We start from the raw sequence: 18,959 nt of genomic DNA on the forward strand, positions 1-18,959 counted from the left end.
ATGTTCGCAAGCCTAAATGTTCCCATCAGCCTAAACAAACCATGAGGGGTAACCGTGATAAAACACGCAGCCCTGCCACATGCAGAACGTTCCCCACTCATGACCAGGAATATATATGTCTGTGTGTGTGATACTATTCTGGGCTGCATGTCAGGGCGGCATAATGCTGAAATTCTCCTGGATTACAGCTCCAGTCATGCAACTCTGAATGTAGTTTTTCAGCTCTCAATTTAATGGTGATTTATTGGACAGACAACAGCAATGTGAAACCCCTTCCGTCCCCCCAAAGTGCCATCTGAAATGCCTGATCTGCTTGTTGCTACTGTACTGTCCCCTCCACTGCTGATCTGTTGTTGATGCATGAACTGTACCCCTCCTTCTCTCCCTTCCTCCTCCTCATCCTCTTCTCTATTCTCCTTCCTCACCCCCACCCTCTTATCCTCCCCTCTTTCCTCCTTCAGATGGACAGAATGAATTTTCTCTCCTTCCTCCTCCTTTGCTTGACTTCGGTTGCCAATTGCAACAAAGGTCAGTTTCAATTCCTTTTTTTCTGTTTCTGTTTTTGACTGTGAAGTGTGGGAATGAAGGTTTTGCATTGCCATAGAAACACACAGACCTGTCAGGTGGGGTGGGGGGTATTTTTCCAAGCAGAGCCATGAACCCGGCGACTTACTCATGTATAGCTTCAATTCCTCATGCATAACCAGGTGCATACATAAACATGTTTGCATCTCCTGCATGTGCCCTTTCCGTCTGCGGTGTGATTCGGAGATGATGGATCCGCTTCCCAGATTTCTCATGGAGTCTGATTCAGGATCATTGTTTCGCTAGCTGCGTTTCCATTAACCATAAAATTGCACAAATTAAAAGTATACTAATAAATTCGCTTAATAGAAATACGCCAATTAAAAAAAAACCTCACGCAAAATATTTTTGCGCTAGGATGAGGTGGTTTTCCAGCCTTGTGGAAATGGTTCTATTACCCAAAACTGCAATAGAAACATTTTTTTTCCTGTCATTCAAGACATGTGATCAACAGCCGGATGTTACTACTGGTGAAAATGTCGAAGAAGACGACAGGAAGTAGTAGGAGGATGATGGTGCTGCACCTTTTTAAAAAACAATTAACAGTTAAGATAATTCATATGGGATTTTAATTTAATTTCTTACTTAATGAAAACACTGCACATTTGCAAAATTGTTTTTTTGTTTTTGCTTGGGTTTTTTTACACCAGCAAAATATTGACAAAGATTTGCCCACATTTGTAACAGAAACGTCTGATTCAAGTCACTAGCAGCTTTTCTACTAACCATAACATTGCGGAAATTTGCATAATGGAAACACACCAATTTAAGAAAAAATGGATGAGGTGGTTTTTCAGCGAAACTGCAATGGAAACACTTTTTCCGTGTCATAGGAGTCATGTGATCAACACCCGATGTTACTACTGGCGACGAAGAAGACTACAGGAAGTAATAGGAGGATGAGTTATTGAGTACATGAATAAACGGGCTTTTTCATTTGTGATTTTATTTTCATTTTCTATTTGATGTAAACACGGCAATTACGAAATTGTGTTTTTTCGACATTAGCATAACGTTGACAAAAAATTTGAATTCAAATGCAGTTCCTGTTTCACTTGCTGCATTTCCATTTCCATAAAGTAAAATTGAGAGTACGAAAATAAATTCGTTCGAAGTCGCCAATTTAAAAAAAAAAAACAAAAAACCGCACCTTCTGAGATATAAAAAAAGAGTGGTTTTTCAGTTGTACCGAAACGCAACTGAAAAATGTGTGATGTCTTTACGTCACACGAGTCACGTGATCAACAGCCAGACGCTGCTGCTACTACTACTGGCGAAAAGGAAGAAGAAGACTATAGTTTGTAGTAGGAGGATGATGGTTTGTTTTTGTTTATTTTTTTCGGAAAATGTTCGTAAAAAGTTGTGTTTCAATTTGAACACGTATTCTGTAAAATCACCGATTACAATTTCCCCCACACACCGCACATATGTACTAGCCGCTTCCAACGGCTAACTCAGATGCTAACGTCTCTGATGATTAGCGCCATCGCCATGTTTGAATTATGAATACATCTCATGTAAGTGCTTACATCCGTCGCTGCCATAATTTTTAATGACTTATCAGCTTATTCAAAACAGCGCAATTGCGAAATTATTGTGTTTTTCTTTTTCGACATTAGCAGAATACAGACAAAGATTTGCGCACATTTGTAATGGAGCTAGTGATTGTCATGCCGAGGGGGAGGCGGATGAAACTGACACAGCCGTGCAGGAGGGGGAAGATAAGGAGGGAGAGGTGGTACGTGAGATCAGGTGACAGCAGGGAGAGAGGATGCAGGGCCTGGTGTGTGCATACAGTAGTAGGTGTGTGCGGGTGTGAAGAGGCCAAATGAGGAGGGGTTGACGGGTGAGAGCTGCGGCCTGATGGATAGGGTGACAGAAAGAGGAGCAATGCCAAGGGGGACAGACAGAGAGATGGAGCGAGATGCCTCTCAATCTGTAATCCCGAATGTAATCCACAGGCCTGATGCTCAGATTAATGCTACATAGCAGCGAGGGGTGGGGGGAGGGAGGAGAGGAAGATGAGCAGAGGGGGGACAGAGGGCATGAGATAAATGACCGAAAAAGAAACACACAAGCCGGGGCGTGGAAACAGAGGAGGTGTAGGAGAAGATGAATTACTGTGATTATGCCTGGGTGTTGATGGCAACTAATTTTTGGTGCCAGATAGACATTTTTCCAGTTGAAAACTGGCAGGGATGCATAGCTCTGAGAGTTTGAGGTTTTTTTTTCTCTCTCTCAAATGTATTTACAAAGTGAAAAACAAATATTTAAACGATTAAGAATTTTGCTTGGTTTTCAGGGGGCAGTATTATGCAAAATTGACTGGTTTTTTTTGTTTTACATCATTTTATGACGTAAAAGAGATAGAAACCCAATTTCAAGGTGCTAAATTACAAAGTCAAATGTCTTACGTCATTTTTGAAACGAGTCAATATAAAAATGGTGCTGAATTAACTCAAAACGTTCCTTTTTTAAACACAGACATAAATGTACTTATTTGGTAACTCATGATGATAAAGAAAGTGAAAAGCAAAGTGTAGATTAATTGTAACCAATATTCTTATCATATTACTTAATAATTCCTCATACCGAGCTGCAATAGCCAAAAAATGTTTTCAAAGTATCTTTAAAACATTTCTGAATCATTTTAAATCATAGTCTATAGTTTATAAACCACAATCATGGATAATTTCCTTTAAATTAATGTAAAGTGGAAAACACTGCAGCTTTAATCTGTGTATCTCTTAAGTTATGTGCAAAAGAAAAGGAGCTGCCGGTCAAAGCTGCAGTGGTATATAAATGGTGAAGACAAAGCAAACAGTATTTAAAGTAAATGAATATGAAATGAATTTAAAATATTTTTACTGTGCCTGGTAAAGGAGATGTTGCATAAAGAAATACCTTTTCTCAAGCTGTTTTCCAGCAGTGATATAAAAACATATTTAAATTCAGCAGCAGGCTTTGGTGCTTTAAGGCAAAGAGAATTCAAATGATCCTCTGCTCTGTGTTTGAAGTTAAAGAAGTTTGATCAGATTCACAACCAGAAGCAATTTTTTTTTATTTTCATTTTCCTCTTGTTGGCTCTGAGACTGAAAAATTAGTTCCAGTTTCATTTTCTCAAATTCACTGTGGCGACAACAAAGAAATAAATCTTGTGCTTGTGTCTGATTTCAAACTCTGCAGCCTCTGAGTTAGGAGATCGGGGACAAGAGAAGGGAGGGAGCGCTGCCTTTTGTTTTCGCTCGCTGCTGGAGTGTAAAATCGTCATCCTTGTGGCTCATTAACTTGGCCTTTGATCAGTCAGCGCCCAACAGTCTGCGCAAGGATTAATAATTATTTAGCAATTAAAGGTTGGATTCTGAGGGAACCTTGGGCGTTTGATTCAGAGCCGAATATTTCTGTCTCTGTCTGTTTGATGGAAACAAATCAGGACTGTGGAGCTGGAGGGTGCTTGAAATAAAAATGGAGGAAAAACGTCAACTGTGAACGTTATCTGACTCTCGATGGTCACACGTTACTTTCTGTGTGTGGGGGGTTTTTTTTCACTCGTGCACACTCTCACCATGTCTCTCCCCCATAATTGACTGTTAAAAATAGATGCATTGGTTCCTTGTAATTGCTCCATTTAACCCAAAGCCTGTTCGGTCTTCTCTCTCAGCCAATAAGCACAAGCCATGGATCGAGACAGAGTACCAGGGGATTGTGATGGAGAACGACAACACCGTGCTGCTCAATCCCCCTCTCTTCGCCTTGGACAAAGACGCTCCGCTTCACTACGCTGGTAACACCGCCTGCATCCATCAAAATACAGCCGAAATATGATTTTTATACACACACCGTAGAAAAAAAAAACACATAGCTTTTATTTATCAGTATCTAACATCTGACAAATTTCCCCGTTTTAGATTGGTTATGATTTTAAGAAATTAGATAATTACGAACGTTAATATACATTTCCTTGCAAACTGGAACTGATATAGTTAATTGCATTAATTGTAATGAAATGATTCTTGAAATAATCGTCAACTAATTTAGAAATTGATTAATGATTAACTAGAGTATGCAGACTCTAAAAATGACATTTGCTTAAAGAATGACATTCAGAGCAGTAATTAAGTCAACTTTACTAAAAATATACATTTTACATTAAAGATAATAAAAACTATAAATATGTTCTTCCCAAAACTCCTCAAGTGGCATAGAAAATTTCTTATTTAACACTTTCTGCTATCCAATAATTAATCACTTCAACCAAAAAAATAATCAATAGTTGGCCTTAAAATATACTGATGTTAAGTCAAGCAGAAAGGTCTGACCTTTTTACATGTTGATGTTGGAAGTATTTTTTTTATCTGCAGACTCATCCTTTGCTACAAATGATTAAGCATGCACTAAATGAAAGCTATATTTTTCCTCTTTAGGCAAGAAGATGTTTTCTTTCTTATTTAAAAAGGAAATTTAATTATTTATTTATCTGCATCTTTTAATGTACTTCTAATATTGGAAATGAAAAATCTGCAGAATGTGCCATTTCTTCATGCCATTAATTATGAGAATAATCGATTACGTAAATAGTTGTTAGTTGCAGCTGTGCTAGTGTCATAGTTTTCTTCCACAAGCTTCTCACAGTATTTTGCTTGATTGAGTTCTGATCCATTCCTCCTGACAGAACTCAGTTGTAGCTCAGTCAGGTCTGCACTGCAGTTTTTTATGGGACTTCCTGATGGCCACTCATTGCTGCTATGCTAAGGGACCCATGTGAGGCCCAGCTTCATATTTCTGCCTGAAGTCAAGATGTTGCCACTGTATTTGCACATAGTCTTCTTTCCTCATCATGGTCTGTTTTACAAAGTGCATCCTTCCTTCCTGCAGCATAATAGCCCCACAACAAGATGCTGCTGCCACACCTGTACTTAACAGCTGAGGTGACGTTCTTAGGCTTGTCGTCTTCCCTCCTTTTCTTCCAGATGTAAGGATGGACATTAACGTCAAACACCTAAGCTTCACTTTCATCAAATCAAAGAACTTATCTGCTAAAAAATGAATTAATACATAGATTTTTTTGCCCCTAAATGCATTTGCAAACTGTAATCTGGCTTCTTCTTCACTGAGTGGCCTGACCTCTGGTTTGGGTTGATAAACACATTCAAACCAGAACAAGTTCACAACTTCACACAACCCGTCTCCGTATGACGGCTGGACATTCCCGTGGCGTTTGTGGCATGTGATTAATGTGGCATTTTCAGGCTTCTGGAAACTGGACCCCATATTTCTCTTACTGATATTTTCTTTATTTTTACTTTAATTTTTCTGACAGATTGCACATTGTGTTTGAAGTGTAGCCTTAAACCGCACCCAGAGTTGTGCCTCCATTTAGCTCAAATGTTGTGAAATAACCTTTCAACTGCTTCATTAAATTTAAATTCAGATCAGTCATACTATATTTAAACTTGTCAATTTGAAGAAGGTAATACAATATAAAAATAAATAAAATAAAATAATTTTGGTTATATTTGTTGACTGAAAACAGAAATTTTAAATCTGATTTAATGTAAGAAGGTCATTTTACTTGTTCATTGCAAATAAAATAATAATTTGCTTGACTAGCCAAACACCAAGACAAAGAAAATCATGTCATTTTTATTCAGATTGCTCAATGATGTTTTAGTCAAGTGATGACTAAAAAAAAAGTGATGACTCTAATGATCCAGTTTGTTTTTACTGGATTGCTTTCAGCTTTCAGTAGTAAACGACACGCTCATTTATTTTTTTATTTGGAGCTATAATACCACTCACAGCCACCAGCAATATTTCCCTAAAGACTCCCTAAATATTAAAGGCAATGTGTTCAGTCAAAGAGTCCACTATTTTTAGCCCATCATGGTGTAATTCAAGCCTCTGCAGCAGGAGCAATCAGCCAGCGCTGTGCCTTTCTGCAGCCTGATGAAATAAGGTGATCATGTTTGCACTCTGAGTCCTGGAAATAACCATGTTCAGTCAAATTATGAAAGATCAACTTGAATTACTCTGGAATATATTGAGCCGATGTCAAAACGGAAGAGGAAATTAGCTGTTTGAGCACGAACCTTTGACTTTCGTCAACCGATAGGAATCTGCTGCTATTCTGAGGATTTTTATTTTCAGTAGATGTTGCAGTTTTTTTTTTTAATGTGTCTGATAAAAGACGTTTGAGATAAACGGGTGCATAAAGGCATTTCTAGATATCAGTGTACTCAAAATCACATTAGTTCACTTCAGTTTTTCAATAATAATGAAATGTTTAACTTGTTCAGTGGTTATGATACTTCATTGGAGAATTTAGTAGCTTGAATTTAAATTATGCTTCCCAGGTTTTTTTTTATTTTATTTTTTTTTTTATAAAAAAATAAGAAAGAAACTGTTACAAAGTACATGGATGCTTCATTTTTTCCAACAATATGTTTAACAAGTAGGAAGAGGAGCAACAAAACAGAGGAAAATGTCCTCTGTCAGTAACATGAGTGGGTCTAAAAAGAAAGATCCCTCAGAGACCAAGTCTTTTCAGAGATAAACAGGGATTCTCCGTTCTTTGAAGGACTGCATCGCTTAATAATTTAGCAGTTTCAGAGAAAAACCTTCTTCCCAGAGTCAAAGTTTGACGCCAGAAAATGCATCAGTCTGTGAGGTTTTAGCTTGGCTTCCTTGTTTTGTGATCACAGTTAAGTGGTGGATTAACTAAATCATATATCATCTCAATTGCATAATTCCACATTGAAAAACTATAATAGTCATAATTTTGCTGCATTTATTCAGTGGCAAGAACAAAATTCTTGCGATTAGTTGCACCTCAACTTATTCCTGTAAAATAACCAAAACTGAAGCATTTATCTTGTTTATTTTTTTAAGTTAATCAGAACAGCACTGAACTAAAAACAATATATACAGTAATAAAGTATCACATAAATGAAAGAGATGCTAAACCTGAAAGTTTAAACATATGAATACAAATGATACATTATTTACCCTTATGATAAACATTACTGTTTTCAATTAAACGAGCCAACATTTTCTCAGGTTAGTGGTGAAATATAAAGTTGTACATCATCAGCGTGTGTCTGGTTAGAAATGCTTTGATCCTCTTGAAGCAGGAATAAAACCAGAATCAGATTTATTGGCAAGATTACGTTCACAAACAAGGAATCTGACTTTAAAACTCTCAGACTTTCTAAACAGATCAACCTCAGAAGAAATTAAATGAAGGACAAAAGGAAAAGTATATACCTGTATGAGTTTGTACAGGGCTGAAACAATTAATTCCAATAATCAAAATGAATTGATTATTGACTAATAATCAACTAATTTAGCTTGATTTATTGTTAACTGGAGAATACACTCTATTGCCAAACGACACAAAGTCGTTCTAGTCTGTCAAGAAAAAATCAGAACTAATCTCGAACAGCGCCATCCATTTTTCTAGCTAATCAGTGTTTTATTATCAACCTGGTCAAAATCAGTGAGATCCAGTAATAACACAGAGGTGAGAGATGTGTCATTTAAAACCTTTTCCAATAGGTTTCTGCCACGTTGTAAACAAGGTAATAGCAAATAAACTGCTTTGCTATTAAAATATAAACAGTGTGCAGTGGAAATGAATTCGTTTGCAGTTTGATGGATGCTGACAATTAATCGCTAGACATTTTTCTCCATCTTTTAAGCTATTTATTGGTATGTCGCATGCACATATTTTGCACTAATTTAAAACAATTTGCCTGATTGAATGGACCCACAGAGTGCTTTATAAATCAAGAGAAAATCAACACTCATTAGTCAGAAGGAGGCCAGGTGAACGCTGTTCGTATAAATAAAATAAATGTGTTACAATAATCAGGACAAAATAATAAAAAAAAGATTGAGTTTTCTGAAATCAAAGGTTTTTTGATTAACCTTAATGTTCATATAATGCCATGTTTAATTCAGTTTTATTAATATTCTCTCAACCCAGGTGAAATCTGTGGCTTCCGGGTTCACAATGGCCCCTCGGGATCCGGTTCCGTCCAGTTTGAAGCTGTGGTTCTGGACCGCTCCACCGGCGAGGGTCTGGTCCGGTCCAAAGAGCCGCTGGACTGTGAGAGCCAGCGGGAGCACAGTTTCACCATCCAGGCCTATGACTGCGGAGAGGGACCCGACGGCGTCAACAGCAAGAAATCCCACAAGTTAGTTACAGCGTCTCCATTTTTAAACAACAGCAGCCAGTAGATTCATCAAGCTGTGTCAAACTGAAGGCCCGGGGGCCAAATCTGGCCCGCCATGGCGTTCTAGGTGGCCCTCTGAACTCCAGAGAGATGCATAAATAGGATCTTAATGATAAAAGGTTAAATGTGATCTTATCAATCAAAGTAAAGCGGTTTTTATCTGTTACATCAGTAAGTCCCTCCAGATTTTTTTTACAATTCTGTGATTGTGGAAATTCACATAAAATCAACAGATAACAAATATTTGTCTCTAATTTTGGGCGAATGCATAATTATGAGTTTATTGCAGATTTTCCGCAAAAATTGCCAAAAATATTTGGTTTAAGTGATGCTAACTTCCACCTGCAGGTGGCAGTATTTCTTACTTCACAATAAGTAATTAATCAATTAATCACATGATAAATTAAAATGAGCTCAAATATTTTTATTCTGTTGACGTTTTTTGAAGGTAAATTCTGTTTATCGGGAGTTTATAAATCAGTTTTATCTATGGCTTCTGTTGTGTGTATTTTTTTTAAATTGTTTCTGGTTGTTGTTTTATTGTGGATATTTATTTATTGAACTCGCATTATTATGCCATTATTAATATTTTACTTTAAGATGGTCTCAAAACAACAATATTATCAAATGTGTTATTGTGACAGGCCTGCTTTTACTACGCTGCAGCCTGAGGCCCAAACATTAAAATTATCGATAGATTAATCATTTACTAAGTTAGACTAGTGTTACATCCCCGCTGTAGCGATATCAACCCTCATCTCTCTGCTTCCCTTCCTCCTCTCCCTTAGGGCCACGGTTCATGTTCGTGTGAACGACGTCAACGAGTTCTCCCCAGTGTTTGTGGAGCGTCGCTACGAGGCTTCGGTCCCCGAGGGCCGTCTGTTTGACAGGATCGTGCGGGTCGAGGCTCTGGATGCCGACTGCTCCCCGCAGTACAGCCAGATCTGCTTCTATGACATCATCACTCCCAATGTGCCCTTCGCTATCGACAACGACGGTGAGACGGTTCACGTCCTGCACGCTGTACTAACAGAGCAAAACAACAACATACTCACAAGTCTGATCAGCCTACAATCACGAGTTTGAATGTAGTTTACCATGTTAGTGCTTCATTTGGAAGTGGAAGGAAACTGATGCATAGTCATCACTGGAGCTGAAACGATTAATTGTGATTAATCGTTTATGGGAAGAACCGTAAACTAATTTAGTAACCAATTAATTACTAACCCGAATATTCAGGCTTATAAAACTCTATTTGCTACAAAAATAATATACTTAGGGCAGTAATTAAGCCAAAACATTTTGAATTTAAGATAAAAATGAAAGTACTCTGCATGTAAACAAGTTCCATCCAAAAATCTTCAAGTGACAAAGTTTAAGCTTCATCCTGTTCACATTCTGTAAATAAATCTCCTATTGCTCACCTTTTCCTATTCAATTATTAATCAATCGATCCAAAAAATGATCGTCAGATTAGTCCTACACCGCATTGTTGTTAATTCAAGCAGAAAGGTCTGAGCTTTTTGCAGGTTGATGTTATTAGATTGTTTTTGTATCCTTTTCCACAAAAAGCAACACTAAAGAGCTGCTGTGTTGTTGCTTTTTCCTTTTTAAAAAAATCAATTAAATTATCTGTTTATTTGCATGTTTTAATGTATTTCTGATATTGTTTAGAAAGGCTGAAATGGTTAAATAAAAAATCTGCAGAATGTGCCGATTTTTTTAATCCGATTGCTCATCAGAACAACTGATAGGTTCATGAATTACTAAAATAATCGTTAGTTGCATCCCTAGTTTTCACTTTTTGTTTTACGAAATGTCTTCAGTTTGAATGGAGCCTTTTTTTATTATTATTATTAAAACAACCCTAAACAACATTCAGTTAAACCAAACTGCCTTCAAAAATCACCTAATTAGTGCAAATAGTCTCAAGTTGTGGAGAAGTTAAAACATTTTTGGAAATTCTTAACCAGAAATAGTAAAAAAGTTCATATTTAATCCATTTGAATGAACTGCTGCAGGTTCAAGTGTTTTGTTGTGTTTCTTTCCCACCTTTTCACAGTTCTTTGATGAACTTTTCAGTTTCACTCAGATTGTTTTAAGAGTGTCTGTGAACATTACGTTTTAACTCTTGCGCAGATTTAAAATAATTGGATTTAGGTCTGAACTTTGACTGGGCCATTCTGAAACAGAATGGAATCTGAAATCTGTATGCTTGGAATCGTTTTGCTCCAAGATGAACCTTCACAAGTTTTCTTCCAGTATTTCACTTTACTTCCATCCCATCAACTCTGACCCGTTTCTGTGTCCCTGCAGAAGAAAGGCATTGCACTGCATGATGCTTCCAGCACCACGTTTTTCTATTTCCCACCACGCTTAGCATTTCATTGCAGTTAAACATCAGGTCATTTGACCAGAGCACCTTCCTTCACATGTCTGTATGTTTTGGACTTTCTGTGGTTTCAAACAGCTGAAAATATGAGAAAAAGAAACATTTTGAAGCCAAATAGATATTTCAGCAAAGTGATTCTAAACTCTGAAAACAAACAAAGCATAAAGATCGAACAGCAGCCACTGCTGAGATATTGATATTTGTGAAATGGTAAATTTAGGAAAATTGCAGAGACTTAAAACCTCAGGTATAAACAAAAAGTGTTGAAATAGACTTTGTGGGGGCGGACTTTGATTTCTGCATCCGCAAAGTCCCAGCTCCAGCTGTACTGGAGAGGTATTGGTGTAATAGAGCATCCCGTTTTGTTTCTGCCTCGTTAGATTCTCTGTATTTACAGTCCGGTGTTGCACTCCGGGGGCTCAGTTCAGTTATGTGACCCAGCAGCTGAGGAGACCCTGTTATAGCATGACGCTGCAGAAAATGACCAGATCTGGACGTTTTACTCAAAGGATGAGTAGCTTCTTTCTGTTTTCAGATAGGAGCACAGAGATCTATTGTTCCCATTGTGCTGCATGCTCTTTATTTTTGCATCTCTCTTGTGTTTCTCTTTGTTTCTCATCTCTTCATGTCAAAGCATCTTCTTTTCCCTACCTGCTGTTTGTCAGGCAGCATGCAGAGTGCTGTCAGCCCTTCACAGATACTCACTTTGTTCACGCTTATCTATAAAAGCAGGAAAAACCCGTTTGTTTTCATCCTGCTCGATGTTATTTATCTTCCTGTTTTTCGCCCTGAAAGCGGAGCTGAAAACCCTGTTTTGACTCAGTGCACATGTGGAGCTTCAGGACGTTTTTCACTCAGTTGAATAAGCTTGTTGTTGGCGACTGGCCCTCCATTTCTATTTCTGTTTGTCTCATTATGTCATGTCCTCTCTTTCTTTGTCGTTGCGTCTCCTAGGTAACATTAAGAACACGGAGCCGTTGGATTCGAAGCGGCAGCGTGTTCACACCTTCTGGGTGACCGCTTTCGACTGTGGGAAGAATCGCGCTCAGGCTGATGCCCAGGTTGTCGTCACGGTCAAGCCGTCCTGCAAACCCGGCTGGATCGGTAATCAATGGCGCAGGCGGCTCTTTTTTTCTGTCTCAGTTTTTATTCTGGAGTAACTCTGCGGAGGCGTCAGACGTGTGATTTGGTTGTTTCATTCAGTGATTTTTGGATGAAATTTCCACTCTGAGTTAGAAATTGTGTGGGCAGCTATTCAGCTTAATCATGGTTGCATCATTAGATCGTGAGCTGCGTTGCAAATAGGCCGTTTTAAGGCTTAGTAATGTTATAGGGAGGTAATTAAATTTAATATAAGTCATTTGAATTTATCTGTATCATGCCAATTCACTGCATATGTTATCTGTTATAAATTTCCTCCAATCATGTGGACTCTAATTTGGATCAGATTCAGTTTAAATAAAATTTTAAATAATGATTAGAAAAAGAAAATAGCTGTCATAGGTGTAGACTTTTTATAACAGAGTGACTCTACATATCAATAAATCAGGTGGTTTCAGCAAGTTACATTTAAAAGCACACAGCAAACAATGCAGCAATGCACTAACAAAGTATAAATTGTATTTCTGAATACTTAAGTATTTTCAAACAGTACTTTAACTTGAGTAAACTTTTGAGCGAGCAGGTTGTTCCTGTAGTTGAGTAAGATTTGACCACGAGTGTCAATATTTTACTCAAGTACTAGAGTGGAGTACTTTGTCCACCAAGCATCTACCTACGGAAGCCCAGTCAGTTGCTTTGAGTCACTAACATTATCGGAGTCAATCATCTTGTGAGCATGTGGCAACAGCGCAGAGAAATAATTCAAACAGGGAGAAACGTGCAGAAGAACCAGGTTGAACATGACTGGTCAATTAGTGAGACCCAGCAGGAAGAGAGAATAGAAAATCCTAAACACTGAAACACTGAGGTAAAAGTAGAAAACTAAGGGTGCATTCACACCAACCGTGCTTAGTCCACTTTATTCGCACTCTGGTTTTTTGGCTAGAAAGTCTGGTTCCTTTAGGGAGGTGTGAATAAACAATCAAATTCTGACGTAGACCAAAATATTGAATTCTAGTCCACCTAAAAATCCAGGTCTCGGTTTGATTAAAGAGAACTGTGTCATGGTTCGAATGCAGATGTGGATTCAAGACGACCAGAGAGCGCTCCAAAAGCAGGAAGCGAACTATAACGCTGGGGCATTCTGGGTAAATACGACCAAACTAAGACAAGAGTTGAGAGCTAGCAGAAAAAAATGACTCAAAAATCCTACAATCTCTAAAGTCTGGCTGCATTTCATTTTTGTTTACATTTTGTGAAGAAGTAAGTTGCTCTCTTTTTCAGAGGTTTTTGTGTCATGTCCTTATGTGGTTCTTGGTGCAGCGCCCCCACAGGCGAGGAGGTGAACAGGTTTTAGTTTGGATCATTTGACACAGATCAATATGAAAGCAAACCACAACGGCTGAAAATTCAACAAATGTATTGTCAGGAGTGAAAACATCCTAAGAGTTAATGGCATTAACAGCACCTTCAATAGTTTGGCCCAGAAAAAGATATTTAACACTAAATCACTGAACCAAGAGTTCTTTCTATGGAAACACACTCGGCCAATGGCATCAGCACCTCTGTTGATGGGTGAGTCCAGCTGAAAAACACTGACAAACAATGAAAACCTGTACCTGGAAGACTTTCTATTAAGAAAGAGAATACTGAAAGGTAATGGTTGCAGTTTCTGTTTGAAAAGCTTTGATCCAGAAAGAGACAGATTTAAACTCAGAATCACTGAGTGCCTCTTTTAGAATGAAAGAACAGAGAGAGTATACAAAGCCGATTTCAGCAACGCCTCAATTGATGATCCACTCTAAGCTGGAGGTCAGACTTACTTTGCATAAGAACAAACGGAGAGAAAGTTATAAATCTTGAATACAGCATTCTTGTAAACTCGCACAGACCAAAGAGACCAATCGACCCAATGCAGCATCTGTCAGTATGTGTTTGAAATGAAGGATGAGGGAAATATCTTGTTTATCTTGCAAAACTCCACCAGATTGTTGCTAAAAGAAGAGGTGATGAAATTCATCGCAATTCAAAAGATTCGGCAAAGCTGTCCTGATTTTTAAAATGAGCTAATATTTTTTTACATCTTTGATATCTTGTCATTCTGTTATTTTTATTTTATTGCAGTTTTTACCTTTGCTGTCTGTTTGTAGGCATTACAGGCTTATGTCATTTGATTGATCTCCCATCGGGTTTAATATCAGAGTTGTGTGTTAAAATGTAAAGTTCTGATTCAGTTTTTTCTTTCTTTAAAGGATGGACGAAACGTGTGGAGTACACACCCGGGTCAGGCAGCATCCCCTTGTTCCCCAGCCTGCATCTGGAGACCTGTGAGGAAACGGTGTGGAACATCCAGGCCACCGTAGAGCTCCAGACCGGCCATATTGGGAAGGGCTGTGACAGAGACAGCTACTCTGACCGTTCTGTTCGCCGACTGTGTGGTAAGCTTTGACTTTAGACCCAAAAATCATATTCAACTGGATGTTAATATTGGTTTATTTCACATTTTGAACGTTTTTGTTCTTCCATTTGGGTCTCTAAAAGCAGCCAAAGTGCTTAACAAACATACAGTTTGTTTTTTGGTTTTTTGAAAATGAGCCATTTCAAAAATCTCTATTATGTAACGTCAGGGTCTGCCATTCACCTAGCAAACTCAGAGGAGGCCTGGCCCTTTACCTAGCAACCCCACCGGAACTCCACCCGTCACCTAGCAACCCCAGCAGAGCTCTAGCACCTTTGGTCATCAGGTTTTTACTGCAATGGCTGCTGGAAAAGACTCTCCTTCAGCTATTCAAAGATGTATAATTGCAGATTTTGTTGCAGCCATTGTCGCATGCGAGCGTAAACGTTGAGTTGGGGACGTGGCCAGCGGCAGCTTATTTGGATTTAAAGTGACAAGAGACTCATTCTGACAGGAGTGAAATAGGTAGAATTTACCAGATTAATATCTCATTATCTAAGAATGATTTGTGAAAAAATGTAATGAACATCCTAACCTGTTCAAGGAAGCATAACTGGTCGCCTTTAACTATAGAAGTAAAAAGAAATAACAGTCAAATTCTATTGAGTTGTTTTCTATTTTTTGATTAGGTGCCGTCAGGGGCGAAGTCGATCTTCTCCCACCTCCATCTCCAGCAGCCAACTGGACCTCGGTTCTGCCCACTCTCCCTTCTTCCGATTCTTCTCTGGTCTTCTCCTTCAACGGGTCGAATCACGTGGCGGTGGTTCCCAACTCGGTTGTGTCCGCTCTGTCGGGCGACCACTTCACCCTGCAGCTGTGGATGCGTCGGGGCGGCGCCAACATCCAGCCTTCAGCCACTCAGTCCAGAGGAAATCGCAAAGAGGAGGAGACTATTGTGTGCAGCACCGTAAAGAACGGTTCGTTTAATCTCTGGGATTTGTTGTGGTTTTGAAGGTTTAACCAGGAAAGCTAATACATCTAGCCACAGCTACAAAAAGTGTCACTCATGTTCGATTTACATAAACAACCCACTCAACCACCTTTTCTTCTGCATCGAAATTCTCACGATTCATCTCTAAATCGAGTCAGTTCTTTTCTTTATTCTCCAAGCAACAGATCCAACAATTATCTTCTTCCTCCTCTGCTCCACAGATGACTCCTACTCCCATTATTCGCTCTCCGTCCACGGCTGCCGCCTCTCCCTCTTCTACTGGCCCGATGTCTCAGCCGCACGGCCCGTCAAGTTCCTCTGGAAGCTGGAGCAGGTCCTGGAAAAACCTTTATTTTTAATTGCATTTCTATCTTTCTGACTGAATTTGAGGAAGTTTAGTAGTTCGTTTCCTTTCTGCAGCACGCTTAATGTATAATCTTTGATGTTACATAGTGCAGTATGAAGATAGAGCCTGTTTTTTCTCTTATCTGTAAAGCTTTTTATAGGGTAACTGCCTAATTTAAACGGTTCATGCTGTGTGTATCATCCATCTTTTGAAGCTGCAGTCTGACTAACGGATTGTGCAATTATCTACCTGTGAAAGGATAATAGAAGCCAAGATAGAATTCAATTTGTGCATCGACCATGAAGCTTTTTCTTCCGTTTTTAACATTCATTCTCAGCTGGATATAAAGAAGATATTTGCTTTTAGTTTCCGATTTCATTACCTTACACATATTCCTCATCACCAGATGAGAGCCGTCGGCAGTTTTGGCCGTGATTAATAATTTCCCTTATGTATGTAAAAATAGTTGCAGTGAGAAGGGATGAAGCTCTCATCTGATAAAATAATGATTGCCATGCTAAATGTATCTATTTCTTTATTCATAACTACATCTTATAAACAGAGAACAGTACAAAGACATGCAAAAAAACAACAAATAATCAAGCAGCAAGTGCAATCAGCAAGCAAACTAATTTTCCATTAATTTATTTAATATGTGTGCTGTTCACATATCTGATGGGCATTTTTAAAGATTTAATTTTTACAACATTTTTAAGGGATGATTAAGTTTTAACGTACATCTATTCCTCAAAATATTTGACCTTACTGTATTTGTCAAGCAGTTGCCCATGTTTACTAGCAGCTTTGGTAAAAAGCCTTAAATTAATCTTTTATTGCAGTAAAATAGCTGGAAAATTTATAAAAAATGACCCTTTGATTTGAGTTAATTTATTAAGTGTGTTTACAAAATACTTGTTTTTAATCAAATTACTTGGGGCACATTTATTGATATCTTGATTCCTTGACTTTCTGTTCACAGGGAGCATAAATATAAATATGATGTGACTTAGAGGTTTATCTTCCCATAAAACACATCGAGTTGGTTGGTGAGGAAAATCAAATAATCTCCAAATCTCATTGCTCTTTCATTGTTCTTTATAAGAACCTTTTATTATTTATTACACATCAACCGATTTGCCCTACCATCACAAAAGTCAACATGTGGATTTTGCTAAACTGGAACTAACTGGTTTGGTTGGATGCGACTAAAATCGAACTTTTGGGCCCATACAAAGATGGGTTGAGTCCACAAAATTTGTACCGAAGTAAGAGTAGCACTGCTTCAACTTATTTTTACTCAAATAAAAGTGAAAAGTACTCAAGTAAAAATAAACAGTATTTGGTAGAACGTCTACTTAAGTAACTGTTCAGAGCATCCGATTCAAAATTTTGCAATGACGTCATCAGACAGACAAAAATGATAAAGTTTTGTGAAAATTCTGGTGTTTTAAAGATTAATATTAATAGAAGTAAAGAACATAATCATAGCATAACACATTTTAAACAGCAAAGACTCTTTTCAAAATAAATATTTTCCATAATTTCATAATGTAAAATTTTTTAAATCAGTTCTGTAGGTCTGCATCACACATTTTTGGTTAATGTATTTGTACTTCTTTCAATGAAGTTACTCATAACGGGAAGAGTATCCAGACGTTTCACTCAAGTAAGAGCAGCGATAGCTTTTAATAAAATAACTCAAGTAAAAATAAAAAGCATGGTGTAAAAAAAAAGTTAGTCAAGTAAATATAGCTAGTTACAACCCACCTCTGGTATGAAACATAAGATGGTTACACTTAAAGCCAGATATTTACATACGCTATCTAAAAGAAAAAAAGCTACAATTTCACGTAAATTGGCATAATAGAGCCCAGGACTCTAGAGTAGGGAGTCTGGAGTAGGGAGTCTCCAGTTCTCCAAGTCAAAACTAGAAGTTAACTTCAGAAAAATGATAAAAGTTTTGCTCACAGTGTTTTTTTGTTTTGTTTGTTTGGGGTTTTTTTTTAACACTTTGATGCATGACTGCTTGTTTTCTGGGGATGGAGGGTTGTTTTGTCTGAAGCTTTGGTCTCAGACAGACTGAAGTTGCTCAGATTAAAGAAGCTGAGCTGATACAGGGGAGATTTGTTAAAGCCTTCTGTCTGAGCTGCGTTATCTTGTTACCCCAGTCTTTCTCCCCTCCAGCCCCCACCCTTATCTCTATAATTCCCTCGCCATTTTTTCAGTGCTTTTGTGTCTGTTTATATAAAGAAACCTAAAACAAGGATAATTGAGAGCAAAAGAAATGTTCAGTAAAATGTGGAAAGTGTATATAAGCAAGTATTTTACTTACAGATAATTTCTTATTTGGCTTTTGGATGAAAGTAAATGCCTTATTTTGCCGCAGTTATGTGATCTTTCAATTGAGTCAGTGCTTTTTGTAGTTCCTAATGTGATTTTTATTACGAGTCCTTGAAGCTTTGTAAAGACTTTTAATATTTTTTAATGAATTTTTGCTGCTTTTCCTCTTGTCTTCTCTACTCTAGTCCTGTTTCTAACCTTGGCAGTGTGTTGTACAGTGAGTGCCTAAATAAATGAGGAAAGTCGATCAGAACAAAGAAGTGTCAGCGCTTAAAAACTATGTCCAGCGGATGAACAGTTCAAGAAAGCTGTCTTGTCACACTGTTGCCTATCTTTTCAGGGGTGTACAGAGATATGCTACTTTATGTAAATATCGCTCAAATATAGCTTTTCTCCACATCTAATCTTGTAATAAGAACAGCATGAGCTCAGACTAGAGACATCATATTAACTTAGTATTATATTAACTTCCACTGCTTCGGTTTCAGCAAATGCTACACAAATGTCTCTAATCTCTAGCTATGCTACACAGAAGCTTTTTCTGCATAGCATAGCAGACATCATAGCAGAGT

At 38.0% G+C, this 18,959-nt stretch overlaps 1 protein-coding gene across 1 annotated transcript in view; it reads left to right on the top strand.

Moving 5' to 3' along the window:
• clstn3 (calsyntenin 3) overlaps positions 1 to 18,959 on the top strand; it is a 35,386-nt gene that overhangs the window by 765 nt on the left and 15,662 nt on the right. Inside the window, exons 2-9 of the mRNA XM_007550164.2 lie at positions 462 to 528; positions 4,247 to 4,369; positions 8,570 to 8,780; positions 9,608 to 9,816; positions 12,166 to 12,315; positions 14,565 to 14,750; positions 15,400 to 15,687; positions 15,923 to 16,035. Coding sequence (XP_007550226.1) covers positions 462 to 528; positions 4,247 to 4,369; positions 8,570 to 8,780; positions 9,608 to 9,816; positions 12,166 to 12,315; positions 14,565 to 14,750; positions 15,400 to 15,687; positions 15,923 to 16,035 — 1,347 coding nt within the window. The remainder of the gene's footprint in view (positions 1 to 461; positions 529 to 4,246; positions 4,370 to 8,569; positions 8,781 to 9,607; positions 9,817 to 12,165; positions 12,316 to 14,564; positions 14,751 to 15,399; positions 15,688 to 15,922; positions 16,036 to 18,959) is intronic.

Source organism: Poecilia formosa, unplaced genomic scaffold (genome assembly GCF_000485575.1).
Source record: "Poecilia formosa unplaced genomic scaffold, Poecilia_formosa-5.1.2 Scaffold34, whole genome shotgun sequence".
NCBI lineage: Eukaryota > Metazoa > Chordata > Actinopteri > Cyprinodontiformes > Poeciliidae > Poecilia > Poecilia formosa.